This window comes from Triturus cristatus, chromosome 6 (assembly GCF_964204655.1).
Source record: "Triturus cristatus chromosome 6, aTriCri1.1, whole genome shotgun sequence".
Classification (NCBI taxonomy): Eukaryota; Metazoa; Chordata; class Amphibia; order Caudata; family Salamandridae; genus Triturus; species Triturus cristatus.
In genome coordinates this window covers 1,085,660,278-1,085,684,630 of record NC_140589.1, presented here as the reverse complement: position 1 = coordinate 1,085,684,630, position 24,353 = coordinate 1,085,660,278, and the positions used below count along the sequence as shown (strand labels likewise).

The 24,353-nt window shown below is 50.9% G+C and overlaps 1 protein-coding gene across 3 annotated transcripts in view; it reads left to right on the top strand.

Annotated features, from left to right (window-relative positions):
- OSGEP (O-sialoglycoprotein endopeptidase) overlaps nt 1-24,353 on the top strand; it is an 871,251-nt gene that overhangs the window by 428,823 nt on the left and 418,075 nt on the right. The window contains exon 9 of one of the 3 annotated variants that reach the window (XM_085611967.1): nt 1,700-1,941. The exons of the other annotated variants lie outside the window; for them this stretch is intronic. Within the exon in view, the coding sequence (XP_085468093.1) occupies nt 1,700-1,878 (179 nt within the window). The 3' untranslated portion in view covers nt 1,879-1,941. Of the gene's footprint in view, nt 1-1,699; nt 1,942-24,353 lie in introns of those variants that run through there. 3 annotated transcript variants of the gene reach the window in all.

Below are 24,353 nucleotides of genomic sequence, written 5' to 3'. Positions count from 1 at the left end.
AAATTGTTAAAACAGTCACTAAAAAGAGAATGGTTCACTCCGCGAGAGCACTTCCTAACAAAAAAAACAAAAAGGCAAACAGATCGAATTGTATGTGTCCACGTTTGGACCACACACACATCCTATTAAAAAGATTATCCGAAGGAACTGGCATCTGATTGAAGGAACCATAAAAGATGTGGGGTTGCCACTTTTTGCATTAAAAGAGAATCTGAACATTGGGCAGCAAGTTACTAGCTCTTCAGGCTTTTAAAAAAAAAACATCTACATTATGTACCATGCTCAACCTCCAACCGATACAGGAACACCACAAATGCGGTACCTGTTCGGTGTGTGATTCGACACAAGAAGGGACATTATTTACGGACGGACTATGGCACTGCCGCCATAATGAGTTCACGAATTGTAAATCTAAAAATGTGGTATATGCCATTACATGTCCATGTAAACTGATTTACATTGGCAAAACAAGCCAGGAGGTACGTCAGCGGTCTCGCCTGAAAAATAAGATACTTACTGCACCCATGGTGGAACACTTTGTGTCCTTAAAACATCTATACACTGATTTTACCCGGGTGTTTTTGTCCCAAATAAAGAAAAACAACCATATTGGAGGTGACCCTGAAGTCCGGTTGGCACAGAGGGAGGCTTTCCTCGTTATGAAATTTGACTCAGCCCTGCATGGGCTTAATTAATTGTCTGAGATCACAAAATTGTAATTACACCTTTAGACATTTCCCCTAATTTCAGTATTATTGCCGGGTGATTTGCTTTGTTTGGGGCTGTAAACATTTCATGTTTCAAGATAAATTTATATCCAGGGCACATACATTACAACGTTGGTATTTGAGCTCATGGGCTAATGATCCATTTCGGATTATCCAGCAGCCAAAGTGAGTGCTTTAAGCATTTGAGATTTACCATTACCAGAATTCCCGGGGACTCTGTAACTTCCTGGGGAATCACTGCCGGGCTAAAAGGAAGTGCCTTGCTTCACTCAAATGGTTGCTGAATAGTAGCAGACATCGGGTGTGTGGAGAATGTTCTAAAACAATTGTATCCAGGTAAGCGGCATGAGGCACCGCCTTTATAAATAGGAAAGTACATTTAGGTCAAGCACTTTAGTAACTTTTACCGTTTCCACTTAAGACTAAGTTTAAAGAAGTGTGGAATCTGGATGGGCATCGCCTGAGCAGCCTCATGGTGTGAAATTGATTCCCCTGGCAGGTAAACAGATGTGAGCACTCATGTCGGTTTTGAGAGGCTTTAGACATAAAAACACTTCACTAACGGAACATTGTTTTCCAACAGTGAGGCGCCAATTACTGACTACAGTCAAGCCATCAGTACAACTTTGTATAGTCTCTATGGCTGTGATTTCTAACTAAAGGTAAAGGTCACTCTTTACTAATCTTTATAGCCTGTTAACACCAGCGCATTATATAAATACAGCCATATGAGCGCGCAACGTAATGTTTTGGTCATTACCTTGCCCCCTAGATTTCCCTTCACATCTCATGGCAAATTGAACCGTCAGGCACTTAGAAGAGGCTTCAACTATTCCTCTACACATATGGCGGACGCACATTGCGCCGCTTTCAAGGTACTCAATTAAGTGCAGTATCTGTTGTGAATATCCTTTGGGTCGCAGTTTAGGAAATATAAAATATTCACTTATGGTTTTGTTGTTTTTTTACAGATATCAACCTTGTCCAAGTCCTAAGGAGAATCTGTGAATTGTGTGGATTCGAAACGCGTTGGCTCTTCCGCGTTCGGGGGATTGTGTATATAATGTGCCTTGAGGAATGTAGTAACAATTTTTTCCTCTTGTGTAGGCAACATTGTTTTGAAGACATAACCCCCGGTCTCTCGGCCTAGGCAGGGCAATTAACAACGTTTAGTTTAGAATCTAACATCCGCTTGGTGCCTTATGTTAAAACTAGGACTGGTTTTGTACTTTCAATGTTAATGGTATTTTACACGATTGTTTAAGTTTGTTTCACTTGTCATTTGTTTCACTTGTCATTTTTGTGCTTGAACTTTTTCGTTTTTGAGTGGAATACAACATTGTGTATAAATGTGTTTTTGTAAATGTGGTGTTCTGTAAATTCAAGGTTTCTTTTCTAAGACATGAAAAATATTTATTTGCTTCGCTAATCTAAATAATTTAAAATAAGGTAAATTAAGCAATCAGAACCCTAGAATTGATGGTCTAGGGTATTCTCTTTAAAGTGTGCAAACTTCTGGACACACTCTTTTCTCTTGTAACGCTACAACCCAGCGGCACTCCATGCATTCAACCCAGGCCGCAACAACAACTGCAAGCTAGCGTCACCAACCGACACCCAAGGACCCTTGAGCTGTCAGCGCTGCCGGCACACCTGCAGCACCACCATGAACACTGACCCAGCACAACCCGCCCGCAAGAACACAACCGAACCGAACACCCTGCAATGCATCCTCCTCAACGTCCGATCACTCCACAAACACGCCACCAAAATCTGGGACATCTTCGACAGCACCACCCCGGACGTAGCATTCTTCACTGAAACCTGGATCAACACCACCTTGGGACCGGCCATCTCCATGCCCCAAGGATACAAGATCTCCCGGAAGGACCGCCCCACCCGCCCAGGAGGAGGAATCGCCATCGTCCACAAATCCACCCTCCACCTGAGCACACTCCCCGACGAGCCCATAGAACTGATGGAATACCTTACCCTTTTGCACAGGGCCCTCCATAGCCAAGGCCCTGTATATCTCAGGAGGCGTTTTGCTCTGTATGTGCCCAATCGATCCCTGCGGTATGCCTCTCTACGTCGGATGACTATTCCGCGATTTCATAGATCACGTTTGGGGGGCCAGTCTTTCTGTAAAAACAGCAGTTGCCTGGAATGCTCTCCCCTCGGATCTACAGCACATTCAAGACTTCCGTCTTTTTAAAAAACGTTTAAAGACGCATCTGTTCAGTCAGCTCTTCTAAATGGCTCTTGCTTGCTCCACCCCCAGCTCACTCCAGCGCCAGGACACACTAGAGTATTTGTGCACGTTACAAGCTCTTTATAACATAACTTCAAGATACAGGCCAGCCCTACAACCACTCTCCAAGGAACTCTCATCTACTGACCCCCTCCGGACCTTTCACCAACTCCATCACGGACATCATCTCCCGGCAAGCCATCGCATCCACCAACTACACTGTGCTGGGAGACCTCAACTTCCACCTAGACAACCAACTAGACCCCAACACCGCATCCCTCCTGGACAACCTCCACAACATTGGACTCCGCCAGATCGTGACCAAACCCACGCACTCAGCAGGACACACCCTCGACCCCCTCTTCACATCATGAAACTCCATCACTTTTAGCCACACCACCGAACTTCCGTGGACAGACCATCGATGCATCCACTTCACCTTCAGAACACCCACCGCCCACAGAACCCAGCACCTGCTCCCACGAAGAAACTGGACCAAAATCACCGACGACCAGCTCACCTCCTCACTCGGCAACTCGACCCCAACCACCGCAGAAGACGACGACCCCAACACCGCAGCCCGAACCCTGCACAGATGGATCTCCGACAGCGCCAACACCATAGCCCCCCTCAAGAAGAACACCACACACACACCAAGAAAGCCAGATGATTTACCACCAAACTCTGAGAGTCCAGACGCAGATGCCGCCGCCTCGAAAAGGCCTGGAGGAACTCCAGATCCACAGAAGCCCACAACAACTTCTGAACCGCCTCCAACGCCTACCACTAACTCATGAGAAATACGAGAAAAAAGCGATCAAAGACAGAATCTCCACACACACACACACAAAGAAATCTGCAGCATCATCAAGGAGTTTGCCCAACCCACCAGCAAGTCTACTGACATTCCTCCCTCACAAGACCTCTGCAACAAACTCGGTGCCTTCTTCCACCACAAAAATCAAGAACATCTACAGCAACTTCAACGAAGACAACCCACGCACTGAACCCTCACCAGCCACCCCCGCCACCCTGAAACCAGCGATTGGCAGCTGGACACCCCTCACCACCGAAGACACACTGAAGACAATGAAGTCAATCCACTCGGGGGGGCCCCCACGGATCCCTGTCCCCACCACATCTTCACCAGAGCCGACAACACCATTGTATCCATGATTCGCCACACCATCAACTGCTCCCTGGCGACCGCGTCCTTCCCCGACGACTGGAAACACGCTGAGGTCAACCCCCTCCTGAAGAAGCCCTCGGCGGATCCCACCGACCTCAAGAACTACAGACCCATCTCCCTGCTCCCGTTCCCAGCGAAAATCGAGAAAGCCATCAACAGCCAACTCGCCACCTTCATCGAAGAGCACAACATCCTCGATTCCTCCAAATCCGGCTTCAGAAAAACCCACAAAACAGAAACCGCCCTCCTCGCCGCAACAGACGACATCCGCTCCCTAATGGCCAAAGGATAAACAGTAACCCTCATCCTCCTTGACTTATCAGCAGCCTTCGACACAGTCTCCCACTGCACCCTAATACGCAGACTCCACGACACAGGGATCCAGGACAAGGCCCTCGACTGGATCCACTCTTTGCTCTCCCGCAGAACGCAGTGGGTCAGACTCTCTCCCTTCCTCTCGGACCCTACACCAACCACCTGCGGAGTCTCCCAGGGGTCCTCCCTCAGCCCCACGCTCTTAAACGTCTACATGGCGCCGCTCGCCCCCATCTTTCGAACCCACAGACTCAACATTGTTTCATACGCAGATGACGCCCAACTTATCCTCTCCCTATCCAACGAACCCAACGCAGCCAAACACAACTTTCAAGAAGGCATGGAAGCTGTCGCCAAATGGATGAAAAGCAGCTGCCTACAACTCAACACTGACAAAGCAGAAGTACTCATCATTGGCCCACACCCCGATGAGTGGAACGACACTTGGTGGCCACCCTCGGAAACCCACCCACCCCCACGGACCACTCACGCAACCTTGGAATCATCCTGAACTCCGAGCTCAAAATAGGCCGCCAGATCAACTCAGATACATTCTCCTGCTTCCACACCCTCTGCCTCCTACGCAAGACCTTCAAATGGATCCCCCTTGAGCACAGAAAGACCGTCACTCACGCCCTAGTCACCGTCAGACTCGACTACGGCAACACACTCTACGCCGGAATAAACAAAAACCTCACCTGCAAGCTACAAAACATCCAGAACACCGCCGCGAGACTGGTCCTCAACCTGCCAAGGCACTGCCACATCTCCCAGCACCTGCGCACACTCCACTGGCTCTCCATCGAGACTAGAATCACCTTCAAGATCCTCACCCACGCACACAAAGCCCACCACCGACCAGCATACCTGAACAGCTGACTCAAGTTCCACGCACCCCAAAGGACCCTACAATCAGCCCAGCTCTCCTACGCCGTGGTCCCCTGCCCTAGAAAGACCAGTTCAGGAGGCCGCTCCTTCTCCTTCCTCGCAGCCAGAACCTGGAACGCCCTACCACTCCACCTAAGACAAACAACATCACTGTCCATCTTCACGGGAAACCTCAAAACTTGGCTCTAAGACCCCATCTTTTATGGACTGGAACCTGCACCTCCCCTCCACCCCAGCGCCCTGAGACCCTTACGGGTGAGTAGTCGCACTCAACAAACACATGATTGATTGATTGAGAACTCAAGATCAGCACTCTCCGCACCACACACCCACCCTGCACAACAACACTCACTCACTCACATGCTGCTCATTACTCGCTCATTCAGCAAGCACTACACCCAGATTTGGGACCTCCTCGACTTTAAAGCACCAGGCCTCCTCTTCCTCACCGAAATCCGGCTTGACCCCCACATCGCCACTGTACATCGCCGCAGCCATCCCTATGGGATACAAAATCCTGCACCCAGGACCGACCCATTAAACCAGGAGAAGGACTAATCATCATCCACAGAGATCCGATCAAGTGTACTTCTATCAAAGGCACCCTCACCCACCGGCCCCTAGCACCTCGCACCCACTTCAGCAACCTCCACACCAACCATACCACTCTCCTTGGCATGGGTACCAAAAACTTCATGCTCCTAAGCGATCTCAACTTTCATCTCGATGACCCCACAGACTCCAACTCCACGTACTTGCTTGAAAGTCTACAGAACATCGGCCTAACCTAGCTCATACAAGGCCCTACCCACCTCACTAGACACACTCTGGACCCCATTTTCAACTCAAGCAACAAGGTTAAAGTCGGAAACACTCCACTCACATGGACGGACCACTCCATCATCCACTTCCACATAACTAGACCACCAACTCACTCTACGAAGTCTAAAAACATCAAAGCCGCTGCTGGAAGAAAGTTATAGAAACGGAATGCCTCAACACCCTCCAACTAAACTGCCCAGACCCCACCAACGACCTCAGTGGCACAAATAAATTCAACAACTAGCTCAACACCTACATCAATACTCTGGCACCCCTGAAAAACACCAAACTGAAAATATCCAACAAACAAGCCAGCTGGTACCACGTTGACCTAAGAGAATCCAAGAATGTGTAAACAACTTGAAAGGAAACGAAGAACCACCTGAGGAACCACAGCAAGAAACACCCATGAGGCCGCAATTAGACACAATCACCTTCAAGTAGAAGAAGCCTATAAAAAAAAAAGCTCTTACCCTAAGAATCTAATCTAGCACAAACTGCAAGGAACTTTTTTTGCCATTGTCATGGAATTCACCAACCCAACAGCAGCAACTCAAACCATCACCTGTACACAGGAACTCCACAACAACCTCCGACTTTTTCCACAAAAAAAATCACCAAGATCTACAGCAACTTTGAGCCCAGGCCACCCTCATCTACCTTGCCAGCCTGCTAACCTCACCAACCAAAGACTACCAACTGACAGCATTGAACCGTCTATCCATCGAGGACACAGCAATAATGAAGACAGTCCGCTCAGGAGCTCCCACAGACCCCTGCCCCCACCATATCTACAACCAGGGAAGAGCCATGACCAGCACTGCCCTCACTTCCATCATCAAGACATCCCTCAAGACAGCCGCCTTCGAGATAGCTGGAAACTTACAGAAGTTACTGCCCTCTTCAAAAAGCCCTCAGCCGTCCCCCGAAGTCCTCAGCAACAACCAACCCATCTCTCTGATCCCCTTCCCAGCCAAAGTCATTGAGAAGACCCTCAACAGACAACTCTCCGACCACCTAGAACGCCACAAACACCAGGACAGCTCTCAATCAGGATTCCGAAACAGCCCTCATCTCTGCCATAGACGTCATATGCACCATTCTCGACCAAGGACAGACCTCCTCCCTTATCCTCCTCGACCTCTGCTGTTTTTTACACCATCCTCCACCACACACTCATTGCCAGACCACACTCACTGGGATTACAAGGACCAGTACTCAAATGAATAGCTTACTTTCTGTCCAGAAGAAAACCAGTCAGGCTCTCGCCGTTGGCAGACGAAGTCCTTGGGTTCTAATGTGGCGTCCCACAGAGAGCATGCCCAACCCTCACACTATTCACCATGTACATGACTCCTCTGGCAAACATCAGATCCCATGGAATCAATCTCGTCTCCTACGCCGATGACTCCCAGCTAATTTTTTCCCCCCTCAGACAACACTGTCCCTACCAAGACAAACTTCAAGCAATATATGAGCAGCATGGCCAGTTGGATGACAGTCAAAACGGAAGTACTGATCTTTAGGCATAAGAGCTCACCTTGGGACTCCACCTGATAGCATGCCGATCTTAGACCTACATCCACCCCAACCGACCACGCTAAGAACCTAGGCCTCATACTGGACACCAACCTCACTATGAGGTACTATCACACAGACCCTAATCACAAGATGGTTGGACTACAACAACAAAATCTATGGAGGCATCCTAACCCATCTTCTTCAAAGACTTCAAACCATCCAAAAGGCCACCGCCAGACTCGTCCTCGACCTCCTGTTCCAAACCTACACCATAGCACTCCTCAGAGAGCTCCACTCGTTCCTCATCCAGAAGCACTGCCAGTTCAAACGTCTCATACATGCATTCAAGGCACTTCACAACACAGGGCCCGCATACTTCAATTACTGGCTCCACTCCCACCGACCCACCAGACAATTTCGCTCAGCACCACACAGACACCATTCTACCGCCCCTCCTACCAGGCAGCCTAAACCTGGAACAACCTCCCCCAGTACATCAGGGTCTCATCCCCACTTCTTAAATTCCACAAGAAGCTGAAGACCTGGCTAGTCAATTATTCTTCTTGCGGAGCCATTAAGACCTGCTGTATTCACGCTCTGCCTCACCACCTGCCTACACTCACCTACTCAGCGCCTGCATACCCTCATGGTTGACAAGCAGTGCTCTACAAATCCACCTTACATTACATTACAAAGATATGCGCAGACTGCATCGAAGTCAAAGGTAGACATGCGGATGATCAGGGAGAAAAATCGTCTTGATATGCTCAAGATGGAGTCTGGCCTTGGGGCAAAGTTTTTTTTTTTTATTAGCATTTTTTTATTAGCATTTAATCTTAAGAAAAGTTTTGCAAGTACATGAATAGCATGTGTCCTGGGATCCAACCCCAGTAAATATACTAAATTTGTAGCATAGGTCATCACTTACTGGGTGAATACATAGGTATTGCAGTTACGACGTGCCAGGCTGGAATGGTAAATACAATTCTTATTACAAATTACAGTGTCATATTTCAGTCTCACCCATAAATAACCATGTGCACGCCCTTGGTCACTATCAAAGTAAACATTTCTAAATGTCAAACGTACTGCATTTTCCCATGGCTCCAGCAATTGTATATACATAAAACAGAACAACGAAAAAACTCTGGCAGCAATTGGCAGGTGAAAATTAAAGTCAAAGATGTTGTACTTTTGTTACTCCTCTTACAAGAGGCAGATTTAAACACCTCTGCAAGGGTACACTTGGATGTGATAGCATCATGTTTGCAAAAAATAATTAGTCGGTTTTTAAAATCACGGACGTAAAAGCTTTCATGAAGGTGCTTAGACAGATTTATTCCACCAAGAACAAACATATCTCTCCGAACAGATTATTGGACCTACCATTCGAGACACTAAGTTCCTGTTCCCTTGGGTTGTATTGCTATTTGCCATAATATTGTTTCACAGAGTTAGTGAAGTTCAGGTTTTGTTTATTGAGGAACATTCTTTGTATGCTCCTAAAGACAGCATAGTGCTGCATACTCATCCTAAGATTCTTACTAAGGTCATTTATCATTTCATGTCACTCAATTGAATTACCTATCTTCTACACAAATCAATCTTTCTGGCACAAAGATCATTGAACACACTACATATCACACTTTTCTTGATTCATCGGCTATAGCGCGCCATTTGATAGGGCTGACAAGACAACCCCATGGAGAAAGATGGATGCATGGGGTATCCCCCCCCCTACGCTGCTAAGAGCCATAATCTCGCTGTACAATGGTTCATGGGTCCTAGTTTGAACAGGCCCTTGTACGGTCACTCGGTAAGTAGGAACTTATTGTGGCCTAAAGCAGGGTCATGTCTTGGTCCCACTGCTGTTCAATCTGTACACAGGTGATCTGGGCAAAACTTTGGAGTCTTGCAGTTTGGTCCCCCCTAAATTAGGAAGCGTCAAGCTGTAAATATTTCAATATGCAGACAATATAGTGATCATGGACTACACTAAAACTGAGCTGCAACGGGCATTGAATGTCCTAAACATCTATAATCTGTCCAACCACCTCCAGGTAAATTTGGATAAAACAAAGGACAGTACAGCATGCCATGTTGCCTTTTAAAGAATTTGCAAAACAAATATTGTCGCCTTTTTACTAAAAAAGAAATATCCGCACCTGAAATCTCTCAAAAGCACATGTTCTGATGCTCCCTTTTAAATTGGCTGCTGTAGCCGTACGATGGCAGCACAGACATTTAAAATGTACACAAACGGAGGGGTTGAAGAGAAGTGTTGAATTTCAGCCTAACGCATTTTTTCTATCTGGGAAATTGCATGTGGCGAGATGTGCCAGGCTCAGATTGCAGCTCTCCCAGGCACAGTTGATCAACACCTTTTGTCTTTCACAATACATTTCACGGAAGAAAAAAAAATCCAGAAGAGACGTGAAACCAGAACAGGTCTGCGCAAACCACAAGTACAAGCATCAACTGTAACAGACTGCTTTACCGTGTCACTTTCATGCCACTATTCAAGATGACAGAGCTATGGGTTTTAAAGTGCCGTAACATACAGTTCTGTAGTAGGGGATCTCTGTGTATAGTTATAATCTAGTGAATAGTCCCGCCCATGTGCGTGGACCCCGGAGCAATAAAAATAATCTCTTAAGTTGTCAAGCCATGCAGACCTGCATCTACACTTAAGAGAGGATTCAAAGACAGATAATGCAGCCTATATCCACAGGCTACACTGTCCAGTACTTCAACTAGAAAATTCCACCAACATCCACAAACAGCACTGCCTGCCCATCTTTTTCCACAGAGAAAAACCTGCCTCTACCAGCAAAAGCCTCTGGAATGATAGAGAGGGAAGAATGGACAGACAAGCCCCATAGGCTGCCACTATGTGGCTCAGAACAGGATACTGTGCCTTTAAGAAAACTTTCCAGAACTTTTCCAGTATCCCAGAATGCACAGCAGGTCCCTTTTACTTTCAGTTCTTTTTTCCGGCTCCTGCTAGCAGGACCCTGGAGCATTGAGCTCTCCCTTTTCAAGGGATTATTTGGATGTGTTCACTTTTCAAGTGCTTATTAAGTACCTTGTTGCTTTCCTTCTTGTGTGTGCTCTGTGTTGTCAACATGCCTGGCTTATTTGACAAGTGCCCAGAGTGCGAGAGAAAGAAGGCCAAGTCGGACCCACACAGGGTGTGCATTGTCTGCCTTCCCCAGTCCCATGTTCCAGAGGAGTGTGACATTTGCCAATCTTTCTCAGCCAGGACCCTGAGAGAAAGGATGAAGATCAGGTTCCAAGGCCTGGAGGACAGAAGGCTGAGGGCACAAGGTGGGTCAGGATGGGCTGATTCTGCCCATGCTGAGGCCCCTGGGGGGCTCCCCAGGGGCAGGAAACCAAGCAAACGTCCCCATTCTCCGTCGATTGCATCGACTACGGCGTCGAGGGGGATGGCTGCAGTTTGTTCACCGTCTCCCCAGGGCTCTGGGGAGAAACGGCGTCGACGCTCGACGTCGAGGGAGCTGAGCAGTCCGCCGTCGACGACATTATCATCTTCGTCGACGCTGTCGACTTCTCCGTCGAGTCATCGGCGTCGAGAACAGCCCCGGCGTAGGCGCTCGCCGTCGAGGCGAGGTCGCCGTTCGCTGTCGGCAAAGAGAAGGTCACCGTCGAGGGGATCCCCGACGTCGAGGACCTGTCGGAGGCGTTCGCTGTCGAGGAGGAGGCGTTCGCCGTCGAGGAGGAGGCGTTCGCCGTCGAGGAGGAGGCGTTCGCCGTCGAGGAGGCGTTCATCGACACCGAGGCAGCGCAGGAGGAGTCCTGATGCCGGGAGTCCCTCGGGGTCACGAAGGAAGAGAACGGAGTCACCGGGCTCGGTGTACTCAGTGGTGTATACACCTCCTAAGCCTAGGTCGCCACCCTTTCCTCCTTTGCCAAGGGAGCCCTCACCACGGATCCCTACGCCACCGCCTCCACCTCCTCCTCCTCCTCCTCCTCCTCCTCCTCCACCTCCACCTCCTCCTCCTCCTCCTCCTCCTCATACCATTCCGCCTCACACACCGTCCGGCCCACCTGTGGCCCCGCCACGGTCGGTGTCGTTGCCTAGGTATCTGACGCCGCAGAAGAGAACTCCGAGGCCGCGGCACCAGGTTACGCCACCGTCGCCTGCGAGGCCGGCTGAGCGGCCGAAGCCAAACAGATCGCGCTCCCGCTCTGGACGGTCAGGAAGATCACGGAGCCGTGGACGGTCGTCATCGACATCTGGGCGACGCCGCAGGAGGCGCAGAGCCAGATCCCGCACCCAATCGTCTGGCAGGGACTACTCACCGACGCTGTCGGACTCGCCAGGGACGGGAGTATCGCCTGTCGACGATGTAGTCTCCTTCCAGGAGGTGCTACTGAGGGGTGCGGCCAAGCTAGGGATCACGGTGACGGTGCCAACACCTACAACGTCCGTGATCTTCGAGACGCTGCACAAGAAGCACCTGCCTCGCCCCCTGCTGCCACTAGTGCCGGGATTGGTGGAGCCCGCTACGGAGTTGTTCCTCACTCCGGCGGTGACGAAACCAGCCCCCTCAAGGCTCCTGAAGAAGTACCGGGCGCCGGAATCGGACCCGACCTTTCTGAGAAAGGTCTGTGGGACGGCTTCTACCACCATGAAGCCGGCAAGTACCGGGGCTCTGTTGGGGCGCTACGACCGTGCCCTATGGGAGTCTCTCAAGCAGTACGCGGAGCTGCTGCCTCGTGATAAGAAGGAGGACTTTCTAGAGACTTTGCGTGAGGGGGTGCTGGTGTCAAATCAGATTATCAGCGCGGCGGCGGATGTGTCGCTGTTAGCGGCACAGGGATATTGTCATGGCATCAACCAACGGCGTCACGCTTGGCTTCGCCTTACCTCACTCAAACCGGAGGCACAACAAAGAGTGGCCAACCTGCCTTTCTCGGGGGAAACCCTGTTCGGCCAGCATGCGGACGACGAAATGGCCCGCATGAAGACTGAGGCAGAGACCCTGACGGCTGTCGGGTTAGAGAAGCCTGAGAAGAAAAAGCGCCCGTTCCAGAGACGGTTCGGGGCTGCAGGCAGAGGGCGTGGGCAGGCCTCAGGACAGCAGCAACAACAGCGCCAGAAGGGTAGAGGAGGCCAGCAGTCCGCTACAGCGACCAAGGGCCCGGCTGGGTCTCGGCCCTGAGTGATTACTTCCCCTGCAACCGTTACCCACTCCAGTGGGGGGAAGCGTTCAATCTTTTCTGGCAGAGTGGAGAAAAATTACTCAGGACAAGTGGGTGCTGAATATTGTTTGCAATGGATACAGTCTTCGGTTCATCAGCCCGCCTCCAGCGATTCCGCCGGCAAGCTCACGGTATCAACTGCGAGAGCTCCAGGCGGAGGCAGACATCCTGTTGAGGAAAAAGGCGGTGGAAGACGTACCTCTGTCTCAAAGGGGAAGAGGTCTGTACTCTCGGTTCTTCCTGGTTCGCAAGAAGGACAAGAACAAGTTCAGGCCCATTCTGGATTTGCGGCAAGCAAACAAATGGATTCGCAGAGAGAAATTCCGCATGCTATCGTTGCATCAGATTTACCCTCAGCTGCAACGAGGAGACTGGCTCTGTGCCATAGACCTACAGGATGCGTACTTCCATGTGCCCATTGCACAGAAGCACAGAAAGTTCCTGCGATTCCAAGTCGGCGCCAATCATTATCAATACACAGTACTGCCATTTGGGCTAAAGTCTGCGCCCAGGACCTTCTCGAAGTGCATGGCAGTGGTAGCTGCACCCCCGCGGAGGAACAAGGTGTTTGTCTACCCGTACCTGGACGATTGGTTGATCAAGGCCTTCTCCTTCTCTGAAGCACAAGCGCACTTCCAGAAGACGTGCGTTCTCTTGAACAAGCTGGGGTTGCACGTCAACATGTCCAAGTCTGTCCTGACTCCGGTCCAGTGCATACAGTACTTGGGGGCCTCCATCAATACGCTGTCAGCAAGCGTGTCTCCTTCGGAGGAGAGACGGTTACCACTCCTTCGGAAGGCTCAGGCTCTTATGACCGCTCCATCGACGACAGTGAGGAAGGTGTCTTCGCTGCTGGGATCGATGTCCTCATGTATCTTCCTCACGCACGGCTGAACATGAGACCACTGCAGGAGTGCTTGGAGGATCAGTGGGATCAGAGGACAGGTTCTTGAGACGACAAGATACGGCTGTCTCTGCATGCTCTTAAGTCGCTGAAGTGGTGGTGTTCGGCGGAAAATCTCCTCAGAGGGGTTCCCTTCCACAAGGACATTCCCACGAAGAGTATCGTGACGGATCAATCAATCAATCAAGGCATTTATAGAGCGCGCAACTCACCCGGAGGGTCTCAAGGCGCTTGGGGGGGGGGTAAGGTGCCGCTACTGCTCGAACAGCCAGGTCTTGAGTTTCTTCCTGAAGGAGAGGTGGTCTTGGGTCAGGCGAAGGTCAGTCGGGTGTTCCAGGTCTTGGCGGCCAGGTAGGAGAAGGACCTTCCTCCTGTTGTCGCTCTTCGGATGCGGGGGACGGCGGCGAGGGCGTGGTTGGTCGATCGAAGGTGGCGTTTGGGAGCGTAGGAGTTGAGGCGGTTGTTGAGGTAGCTCGGGCCTTGGTCGTGTAGGGCTTTGTGTGCGTGGGTGAGGAGACGGAAGGTGATTCTCTTGTTGACGGGGAGCCAGTGCAGGTCTCTCAGATGTCCGGAGATGTGGTTGCGTCGGGGGATGTCGAGGATGAGTCTGGCTGAGGCGTTCTGGATCCGCTGGAGTCTCTTCTGGAGCTTGGCGGTGGTTCCGGCGTAGAGGGCGTTGCCGTAGTCCAGTCGGCTGGTGACGAGGGCCTGGGTGACCGTCTTCCTAGTCTCGGTGGGGATCCACCGGAAGATCTTCCGTAGCATGCGCAGGATGTTAAAGCAGGACGCGTAGACGGCGTTGACTTGTCTGGTCATGGAGAGGGAGGAGTCCAGGATGAAGCCCAGGTTGCGTGCGTGGTCTGTCGGTTTGGGTGCTGTGCCCAGGGCGGGGGGCCACCATGAGTCGTCCCAGGCGGAGGGCGAGGAGCCCAGGATGAGGACTTCCGTCTTGTCTGAGTTCAGTTTCAGGCGGCTGGTCGTCATCCACTCGGCTACGTCTTTCATCCCTTCGTGGAGGTTGGTTCTGGCGGCGGCTGGGTCGTTGGTCAGGGAGAGGATCAGCTGGGTGTCGTCGGCGTAGGAGATGATGTTGAGGTTGTGTTGGCGTGCGATGGCCGCAAGGGGGCTCATGTAGACGTTGAAGAGGGTGGGGCTGAGCGAGGAGCCCTGGGGAATGCCGCAGATGACTTCCGTGGCTGCAGATCTGAACGGTGGTAGGCGAACTCTCTGTGTCCTTCCAGCGAGGAAGGAGATGATCCATTCCAGTGCCTTCTCCTGGATTCCGATGTTGCTGAGGCGCTGCACTAGGGTGCGGTGGCAAACCGTGTCGAACGCCGCGGAGAGGTCTAGGAGGATGAGGGCCGCTGTTTCACCGTTGTCCAGCAGGGCTCGGATGTCATCGGTGGCAGCGATGAGGGCGGTCTCGGTGCTATGGTTGGCTCGGAAGCCAGACTCTGAGGGGTCGAGGGATCCATTCGTCTCGAGGAAGGCGGCCAGCTGCTTGTTGACGGTCTTCTCGATGACTTTGGCTGGGAACGGGAGGAGCGAGATGGGGCGGTAATTCTTGAGTTCGGTGGGGTCCGCTGTTGGTTTCTTTAGTAGAGCGCTGAGTTCGGCGTGTTTCCAGCTCTCAGGGAAGGTGGCGGTGTCGAAGGAGGTGTTGATGATGTCCCTCAGGTGGGGTGCGATGACAGCGTCGGCCTTGTTGAAGACGTGGTGGGGGCAGGGGTCGGTCGGAGATCCGGAGTGGATAGAGTTCATCGTGCAGATGGTGTCTTCTGTGTTGATCTGGGTCCAGGCGCTGAGGGTGGTGGTGGGGGGCGTTGGTGCGGTCGTTGGGAGCGTTGTTTGTGGGCTGAAGCTGTTGTGTATGTCCGCGATCTTGTTGTGGAAGTAGGAGGCGAGGGAGTTGCAGAGGTTTTGCGACGGGGTGATGTCGTTGTTTCCGGCGTTGGGGTTGGAGAGCTCTTTCACGATGTTGAAAAGTTCCTTGCAGTTGTGTGCGTTGTTGTCCAGCCGGTCCTTGAATGATGTTTTCTTGGTGGCGTGGATCAGTTGATGGTGCTTCCGGGTGGCGAGCTTGAGGTTGGTCATGTTGTCCGGTGTTGGCTCCCTTCTCCAGGCTTTCTCGAGGGCTCGGCAGTTCTTCTTGGAGCTCTTGAGTTCGTCGGTGAACCATGGAACCTTCTTGCTGCCGAGTCTGCTAGGCGGGGTCCTCAGTGGGGCGAGGTCATCTTCGCAGTTGCTGATCCACTTCGTGAGGTTGTCGGCGGCCTGGCTGGGGTTCGCTGAGCAGGCGGGAGGGTGCTGGCTCAGGGAAGCGGCGAGCTGGTCTGCTGTGATCTTGTTCCAGTTTCTACGAGCAACCTGTTGCTGGTGGTGGTGGATCGTGGATCTTCTGAAGGTGAAGTGGATGCAACTGTGGTCCGTCCAGTGGAGTCCGGTGGCGTGGCTGAAGACGATGTCCTTGCTGGATGAGAAGACAGCGTCGAGCGTGTGTCCGGCGAGGTGGGTGGGGGTGGTCACCAGCTGCTTGAGTCCGAGGTTGGCGAGGTTGTCAAGCAGGGTGGTGGTGTTGCGGTCGTTGTTGTTCTCCAGGTGGAAGTTGATGTCCCCCAGGAGGATGTAGTCCGCGGAGGGGAGGGCGTGCGGGCTGATGAAGTCGGCGATGTCTTCGCTGAATTGTGTGCGTGGTCCCGGGGGTCGGTAGATGAGGGTGCCTCTGAGGGTGGTTTTGGGGTCTGTGTGGATCTGGAAGTGCAGGTGTTCGGCGGTTGTCAGGGTGTTGTCGGTGTTGGTCGTGAAGCGGATGGTGTCCCTGTAGATGATGGCGATGCCTCCTCCGGTCTGGTTGCCTCGGTCTCTTCGGGCGATCTTGTAGCCGTCTGGGATGGCGATGGCGATGTCGGGCGCTGAGGAGTCGTTCATCCAGGTTTCCGTGAGGAAGGCAACGTCAGGAGCTGTGGTGTCGAGGAGGTTCCAGAGTTCGATGGTGTGTCTGTGGACGGAGCGGGTGTTGAGTAGGATGCACTTGAGGTGGTTGCTGCTGGTGGTCGGCTTGGCGGGTGCTGGTGCGGGGCAGGTCCGGATGCAGGAGAACTTGCAGGCGTGACAGCTGAAGGGTCCATGGGTTCGTCTCGGGGTGGCTCGGTAGCATCCCGGGATTCGGCCGGTGTTGAGTGCGTTGAGGGTGGCGGTGTCGTACGTCCGGCGGGTGGGCTGGGGTCTGCGGGGGCCAGAGGTCTTGGCACTGGGCGCGGTCCAGGCGCGGACGGGCTTACCTTTGGCGCACCTTCGGCGCTCATTCGGCGCGCCCGCTGCGCGTGCACGCTGCGCGTTCGCCACTCTTCCATAAGAGGAGAGTAGGGGGGGCGGAGCGAGGGAGGGCCAGCTGGGAGGCCGGAGCGGGGCGGCGAATGGGAAGGCTCCAGGTGGAGGGGGGCGGGGCCGCAGGGGATCAGCAGCGGGGAGGTGGCGGGGGCACAGCGGGAAAAACGGCGGGAAAAACAGCGGAGTGGGCAAGAGACTGACAAAAAGATAGAAAGGCTGGGCAAAGCAGGGGAAAGCAGCCCCAACCCAGGGGGGACAGACGAGAGTGCAGAGGCAGGAGCAACGAGCAAAAGGTCACGCAGGCAGCAGGAGGCGGCGCTGCGATCCAGAAGCTGAGACCACGCCTCGTGGTCAGGGGCACAGCTGCGAGCAGCGGCGGGAACGGGGCAGCAAGGGCACACCCACGGGGAGTGTGCGCAGTGCGTGGAGGAGTGACCGGCCCAGAGGCACAGATGCGTCTCTCCAAGGCTGGGGAGCGCATTCCGGAGACTTACAGATACAAGGAAAGTGGTCCCCGTTGGAGTCGACGTACCACATCAATTTCCTGGAGCTCAGAGCCGTTTACTTGGCATTAAAGGCCTTCCATCCGTCCTTCCAGACCAACTCGCTGCTTGTACAGACGGACAATACAACCACGATATATTACCTCAACAAGCAAGGGGGGTCGAGATCACGCACTCTGTCGCAGGAGGCGCAGTCGATCTGGCACTGGCTTCTGGCCCGAGGACTGACGATTACGGCCACACATCTGCCAGGTGTGCAGAATGTTCAGGCGGACGCACTGAGCAGACTGATTCAGGAAAACCACGAATGGGTCATAAACGACGAAGTACTAGGGGACGTCTTTGCAAGGTGGGGGACTCCAGATGTAGATCTGTTCGCCACCGCCGAAAACAGCAAATGCCGAGACTTCGCATCCAGGTACTACCAGCGGGGGGTGCTGGGGAATGCGCTATGGATCGACAGGTCGAGCAGCTTTCTGTACGCTTTTCCACCCATTCCCCTGATTCCGGCCGTGCTCATCAAGCTGTCCCAGTCCGGGGCGCGGATGATCCTGATTGCCCCGGAATGGCCCAGACAGTGGTGGTTCACGGACCTGTTTCACCGGTCTCTCCGTCCTCACATACGGCTGCCGTGCAGGGCGGACCTTCTCACGAAGTTCGGGGGGCAGTTGGTGCACCCCAACCTCTCGTCTTTGAGTTTGGCGGCATGGCTCCTGAGATAGTGCAATATAGCCATTTGAATCTACCAGCAGATTGAATGGATATACTGAAGGAGGCTAAGCGACCTTCCACTAGGACGTCCTATGCTTACAAGTGGAAGAGATTCTGCATCTGGTGCAAGTCCAAGCACTTTGACCCGACGACATGTAAGGAAGATGTCATCCTTCCGTACCTTTTGCATTTGGCGCAGTCTGGCCTTAATTTCCATTCCATTAAGGTCCATCTCGCTGCTTTGACTGCTTACAGGAAATGCCCTTCACAGACTTCCTTCTTTCAGATCCCTGTGATCAAGGATTTTTTGGAAGGCTTGAAGAAAGTGTTCCCTCCTGTCAGACTTCCCTCGCCTTCATGGGAATTGAATGTGGTGCTGTCCAGATTGATGAAGAAGCCTTTTGAGACTATTCACAAGGCTTCGTTGCAGCACCTGTCTTGGAAGGCGGCGTTCCTAGTGGCTATTACGTCGGCTCGCAGGGTGAGTGAACTTCAGGCGTTGTGTTGCCAAGAACCTTATACGGTATTTCATGCTGCTAAGGTTGTTATGCGTACTCACCCTAAATTTCTTCCTAAGGTTATATCTGATTTTCATGTCAACCAGACCATAACTTTACCTACGTATTTTCAGAATCCCTCTTCTCCAGCGGAAAGGTCTCTACATTCCCTGGACGTTACGAGGGTGTTGAAGTTTTATCTTGATAAGACCAAAGATATTCGTAGGTCAGACCAGTTGTTTATCAATTATGGATCAGTCAGGACCGGTCTTGCTACCGCCAAACAGTCCATCTCTCGGTGGATTGTGTCCTGTATACAATTGTGTTACCAAAAGGCTAATAAGACCTTGGGGGGTAAACCTTAGGCTCATTCCACCAGGGGCAAAGCTGCCACGACTGCTTTGCTGCGTAATATTCAGATTGCAGAAATCTGCAAGGCGGCCACTTGGAAGTCGGTCCATACCTTAGCTGCGCATTACTGTCTGGACACGGATGCCAGGGCAGATGCTCAGGTTGGGCAGGCTTCGCTGCGAAATTTGTTCGCACAGTAGTGGTATTATTTTGTAGTCTTCTCCACTGCCGTTTTGGTGTGGGGATGGGCTTGCCATTCTATTCACTAGATTATGACTATACACAGAGATCCCCCTACTACAGAAGGAGTAGTTTCTTTTCTGTAACTCCAGTTCTGTAGTAGGGGTATCTCTGTTATAGTCATAAGCGCCCGCCCTCCTCCCCGGTGGAGAGATGAATGTTAATGTAAGGAATGCTACAGGTCTGGCGTGTTACGCTTTCAAAAAGAACTGAAAGTAAAAGGGACCTGCTGTGGATTCTGGGATACTGGAAAAGTTCTGGAAAGTTTTCTTAAAGGCACAGTATCCTGTTCTGAGCCACATAATGGCAGCCTATGGGGCTTGTCTGTCCATTCCTCCCTCTCTATCATTCCAGAGGCAGGTTTTTCTCGGTGGAAAAAGCTGGGCAGGCAGTGCTGTTTGTGGATGTTGGTGGAATATTCTAGTTGAAGTACTGGACAGTGTAGCCTGTGGATATAGGCTGCATTATCTGTCTTTGAATCCTCTCTTAAGTGTAGATGCAGGTCTGCATGGCTTGACAACTTAAGAGATTATTTTAATTGCTCCGGGGTCCACGCACATGGGCGGGACTATTCACTAGATTATGACTATAACAGAGATACCCCTACTACAGAACTGGAGTTACAGAAAAGAAACTACTCCATCCGAGTACCAAAATATAAGTTGATCACAGCTTAAAATGCAGTAGCATGCCTACAACAGTACCAAAATACAACACTGTAGTTCAATGCGACCTATTCGGTTTTAAAAACAAGTCCTATAATAACAAGCATTGGCCGCGCGGCTCACTGAGAACATCAAAGCGGCCGAAAGCAAAGAAAGGAGGGGTGAGTGCAAGCCGAGGTGACAAGAATGGCTGGGCGAGAAGGGAGGGGGGAATGCCAGCAGCAGAGGAGCCTGATTAAAGCTGACGAAAAGGGAGGGGAGAAGGGAGGAGGAAGTGCTCAGACAGTACTGCAATTTGTTTGGGGACACCTTGTGCCCATTCTCTGCCAAATGATTCAGTAAAGCAATGGTATCAATCCAGCAAACGTCCTCTGTTTCTGAGGCAATGAGCAAGTCATCAATGTATTGCACCAGAACAGAGTGCTGTGGCAATACGAGACTCAAGATTCTTCTTCAAGATCTGATTAAAGATCGATGGACTCTCTGTGTACCCCTGGGGGATACGACACCACGTTAACACACGGTTTTCCAGCCGGAAAGCAAAAAGAAATTTGCTCGCCTCATGGAGTGGGATTGAGAAGAATGCTTGACACAGATCAATCACTGTAAACCACTCAGCTTCACACAGAATCTGAAACAGAATCACAGATGGATTCGGTACCACCGGACAGCATGGAACAGCTATCGTGTTGACCTTTCGCAGGTCCTGGACAATCCTGAATTTCCCACTCGGTTTCTGTAGTCCCATGATAGGTGAATTGCATGGGCTACCCATGATCTCTTTCAGAATTCCCTGCTTGATCATAGACTCGATTACAGGTTTGATCCATGCAATAGTCTAGGGTGACAAGTTGTACTGGGGCGTCCTAGGGAATTCTACATTCTGTTTGACCTGAATCTTCACTGGCTCTACACCTTTGATCAACCCAATCTCTTCTCCGGTGATGTCCCACACCTCGGGTGACACAGAATCCCTCAAGTCAAGTGGAATTCCTCCACTGTCAGCGCTGGGTACATTTCTATGCACAATTGCTGATTTGCAACTTTAAAGGTCACATCATCATCCTTTGTCTGTACTTCAACTCCCTTCGGTGTGCAATAGATGGTGCAATTTAATTTGCACAACAGATCTCTTCCTAATAGGCAAACAGGACTTGTGTCACACACCATGAACTGGTGTCGATCTTGGAAAGTTCCTATTCTCACAGGAATTGGCTCCGTCAATGGACTGGTCATTTTCGTGTTTGCTACTCCTACAACTTAGATCGATTGTCCCAAGAGAGGTAGGTTAGGGACTACTGCGGATCTCACAGTAGACCGGGTAGCACCAGTATCAACCAAAAAGGTGGTAGGGTGACCATCAACGTCTGCTTCTACAAATGGCCCCCTCTGTTCTACCTCCAAGACTGCTCCAAGCGTGCAGTCCTCCTCCCCTCTCAAGCACCGTCATGCCAACGGGTCTGGACTGAACTCCTCATACCTTTCGAACAAGGGCATCTGTTGATAAGTCCGAGCTCCCTGCTGAACATATTGAACTCTAGGTGGCTGGGGGACTTGTACCTGTGGACTAAAAGTCCCCCCTTTCATCGACCTTGGTCTAGTCACTGTAGGGACTGCCTCAGGTACAGGTACCCAAGCTATCTCTACTTCTTGCTGCACTTTGTTGATTGGACTCAAGGGACACTCTAATTTCCAATGCCCGATCTAGTGACAAAGATGACACGCAGTGGTCTTTTTTAATGTCGCCACATCCATTCCTGTCTTGGGATCAACTGGCTTTGGTCTCCCCTGACCTTGGACATTCTGATTTCCTCCTTGGTTATTTCCCTGTCTTCTTCCCAACGTCCCTCCGCTAGGCTGAACGTGAGCTGTTTGCATCTGAACAAGCATCAATTTGTCTTTTATCTTCCTATGCTTAGAATCTATCTCATCTCTGCAATATCTAGCAATCCGCAAGATCTCATCCACCGGCTTGTTCTGCCAACAAATCAGATGTTGCTGTATCATGAGACTAACTTCTGGTCTCAATCCCAACACAAACTTCGAAACAAACTTTCCCATGTCTTTTGTATCGAAGGCATCTAATCCACTGTACTGTTTGAAGGCCTGCAAGAGACGTTCATAGTACTCATGTACCGTTTCTTTTGGTTCTTGGACTGTCCTATCTATCTTAACCCAATCGATGTCTTGGGGCGAAATTTTCGATTTTAACCACGTAACCACTTGCTCAAAATTCTTCATAACTATGGGTGACGGACCATTCGAGATAGGACTTCTTTCGGGCTCTGAAATCGGCCATTCAACAGCAATTTTACATGCAGACCATAAGTCCCCTGGAACCACAATGTCAAACAACGTGTTCAAATCAATCCACAACACTTTTGAGATCTTGACAAAGCGATCAACCTGCTTGTACCATTCTACAGGCTTCTCCCTCAACCGAGGGAAATCGTTCGTAAATGCAGCCAAATCACCCCTAATCCAAGGCACATGCACGTACCCTCCATTCTGTACCTCCCATAAAGGGAAATTCCCTATGTCTACCGTCCCTCCACCTGGAGGTGGCGTCTCTCCTACCATCTTTTTGGAACTCTTCTTCTTGGACCACCTTACCCCCCATTTATCAAGCATGATCCATGCACGCATTGCTATAATCAAATCTCTGATATGGGTTCTCAACCCCATGACCCTTTTCTCTTCCAGTTCTGTGTCCCCATACTGCAACCTATGGTTTCCCTGTAATGACTTTGTTTTAGACAAATCCCCCTCATACTTCTTTGCCAACTCTGTCAGTTTCTCATGTGCAGTTCTTGCCTTGCGAGTCACATCTTTCGCTACAAAGGGTAACTCATCTTGTTCATACATATATATCCTTTCAAGAGGCAGATTTCCATTTACTATTTCGTCTACTTCTGCTTTCAATCTCACTACATCTAACATCCTCGCCTTCGTGGTGCCTTTCAATATTTCTCGTCAAGCTGCACCATTCCATTCATCGTACTCGCTGTTCTGATCTCGAGACCTACTCTCTTCTGTCATGTTCCTAGAAACTGGTCGGTTTCCTGAAATACCCTGCTCCTCATTCCCTGCATTTCTCTCACACTGATTCCTCGCAGGCGGTACCCACATTCTCAAATCTGATCTCGACTCAGCCAAAGACCTTGGTCTCATCGGTCTCTCATCCACCTGTCCCCTAGAGGAGTCTGCGGTGGCTGGCAATGGCGTACTCTATTCTATAGGTCCCGGAGTCTGCTCCATCCCGTTCGCTGTCCCGTTTCCCTCAGCTACACTCCGTGATCCTGTAGCTGACTGTGCTAGACTACCAACTCTCTCTTGGTCTGGATCGTAGACTGAAACAATGGGTCCAATAATAACCGGTACTTTTAAGGCATCCGGTAACCTCACACCTCTCCCAACCTCTGTACTCGCTACAGACTGAATTCTCGTGTCCTCTGTCCCTGTCGAGATTTTCCCTACTACTCTCACTTCTCACTGAGTCTGTAATCCACTAGTCCCTTCCGCTGGAGCCGAATTTCCTTCATAGGAATCTGGATTGAACGGAGGCGGTCTTTCGGACAACAACCTCTCTACCAAGCTGTCATCCGTATCACTATCATCCTCGTCTACACTCTTTGCCTTGGAATCTGTTTTCTCTAATAGCGGGTACAATCTATCTCCCTCGATCGTTTCTACTCTCCACCTCTTCTCTAGCACATCCCACCTTGCATCCTGGAATGCCCTGATTGACTTCTTCACTCTTTCTTGACTTTTGTCTCTTTTCCTGTCATACGCTTCTCTGATCTATGCATGTAATGCCTCGAACTGAGTTGGCCTCGGCAGAGGTCGCAACAAAGACATTACAGATTTCAACTGATACAACACCTCCAACCTGAAAGTACCATATCGTGGGAAAGTCAGTTCTCCCTCACCTTAAGTCATTTTCACTACGGTGGTCGCCAAACATGATTATACCCATGAAATGTGACATGTTCTTTGGTTGTAGCTCAGAATACATTCTTACATTGTTTGCCCCATGTATGTAAAAACTGTCTTCTTAGTCCTAGGTTTGAGGATTACTGTTTTTTAAGCATACAAGGATATTCAGATTATATGGTAATGGCAGCTAAACTAAAGACAATCCAAAAATAAACTGGGCACGAGGAACCCTCCCTTCACTACTTGCAAGCATAAAATGAAATAAACCCAGTTGTA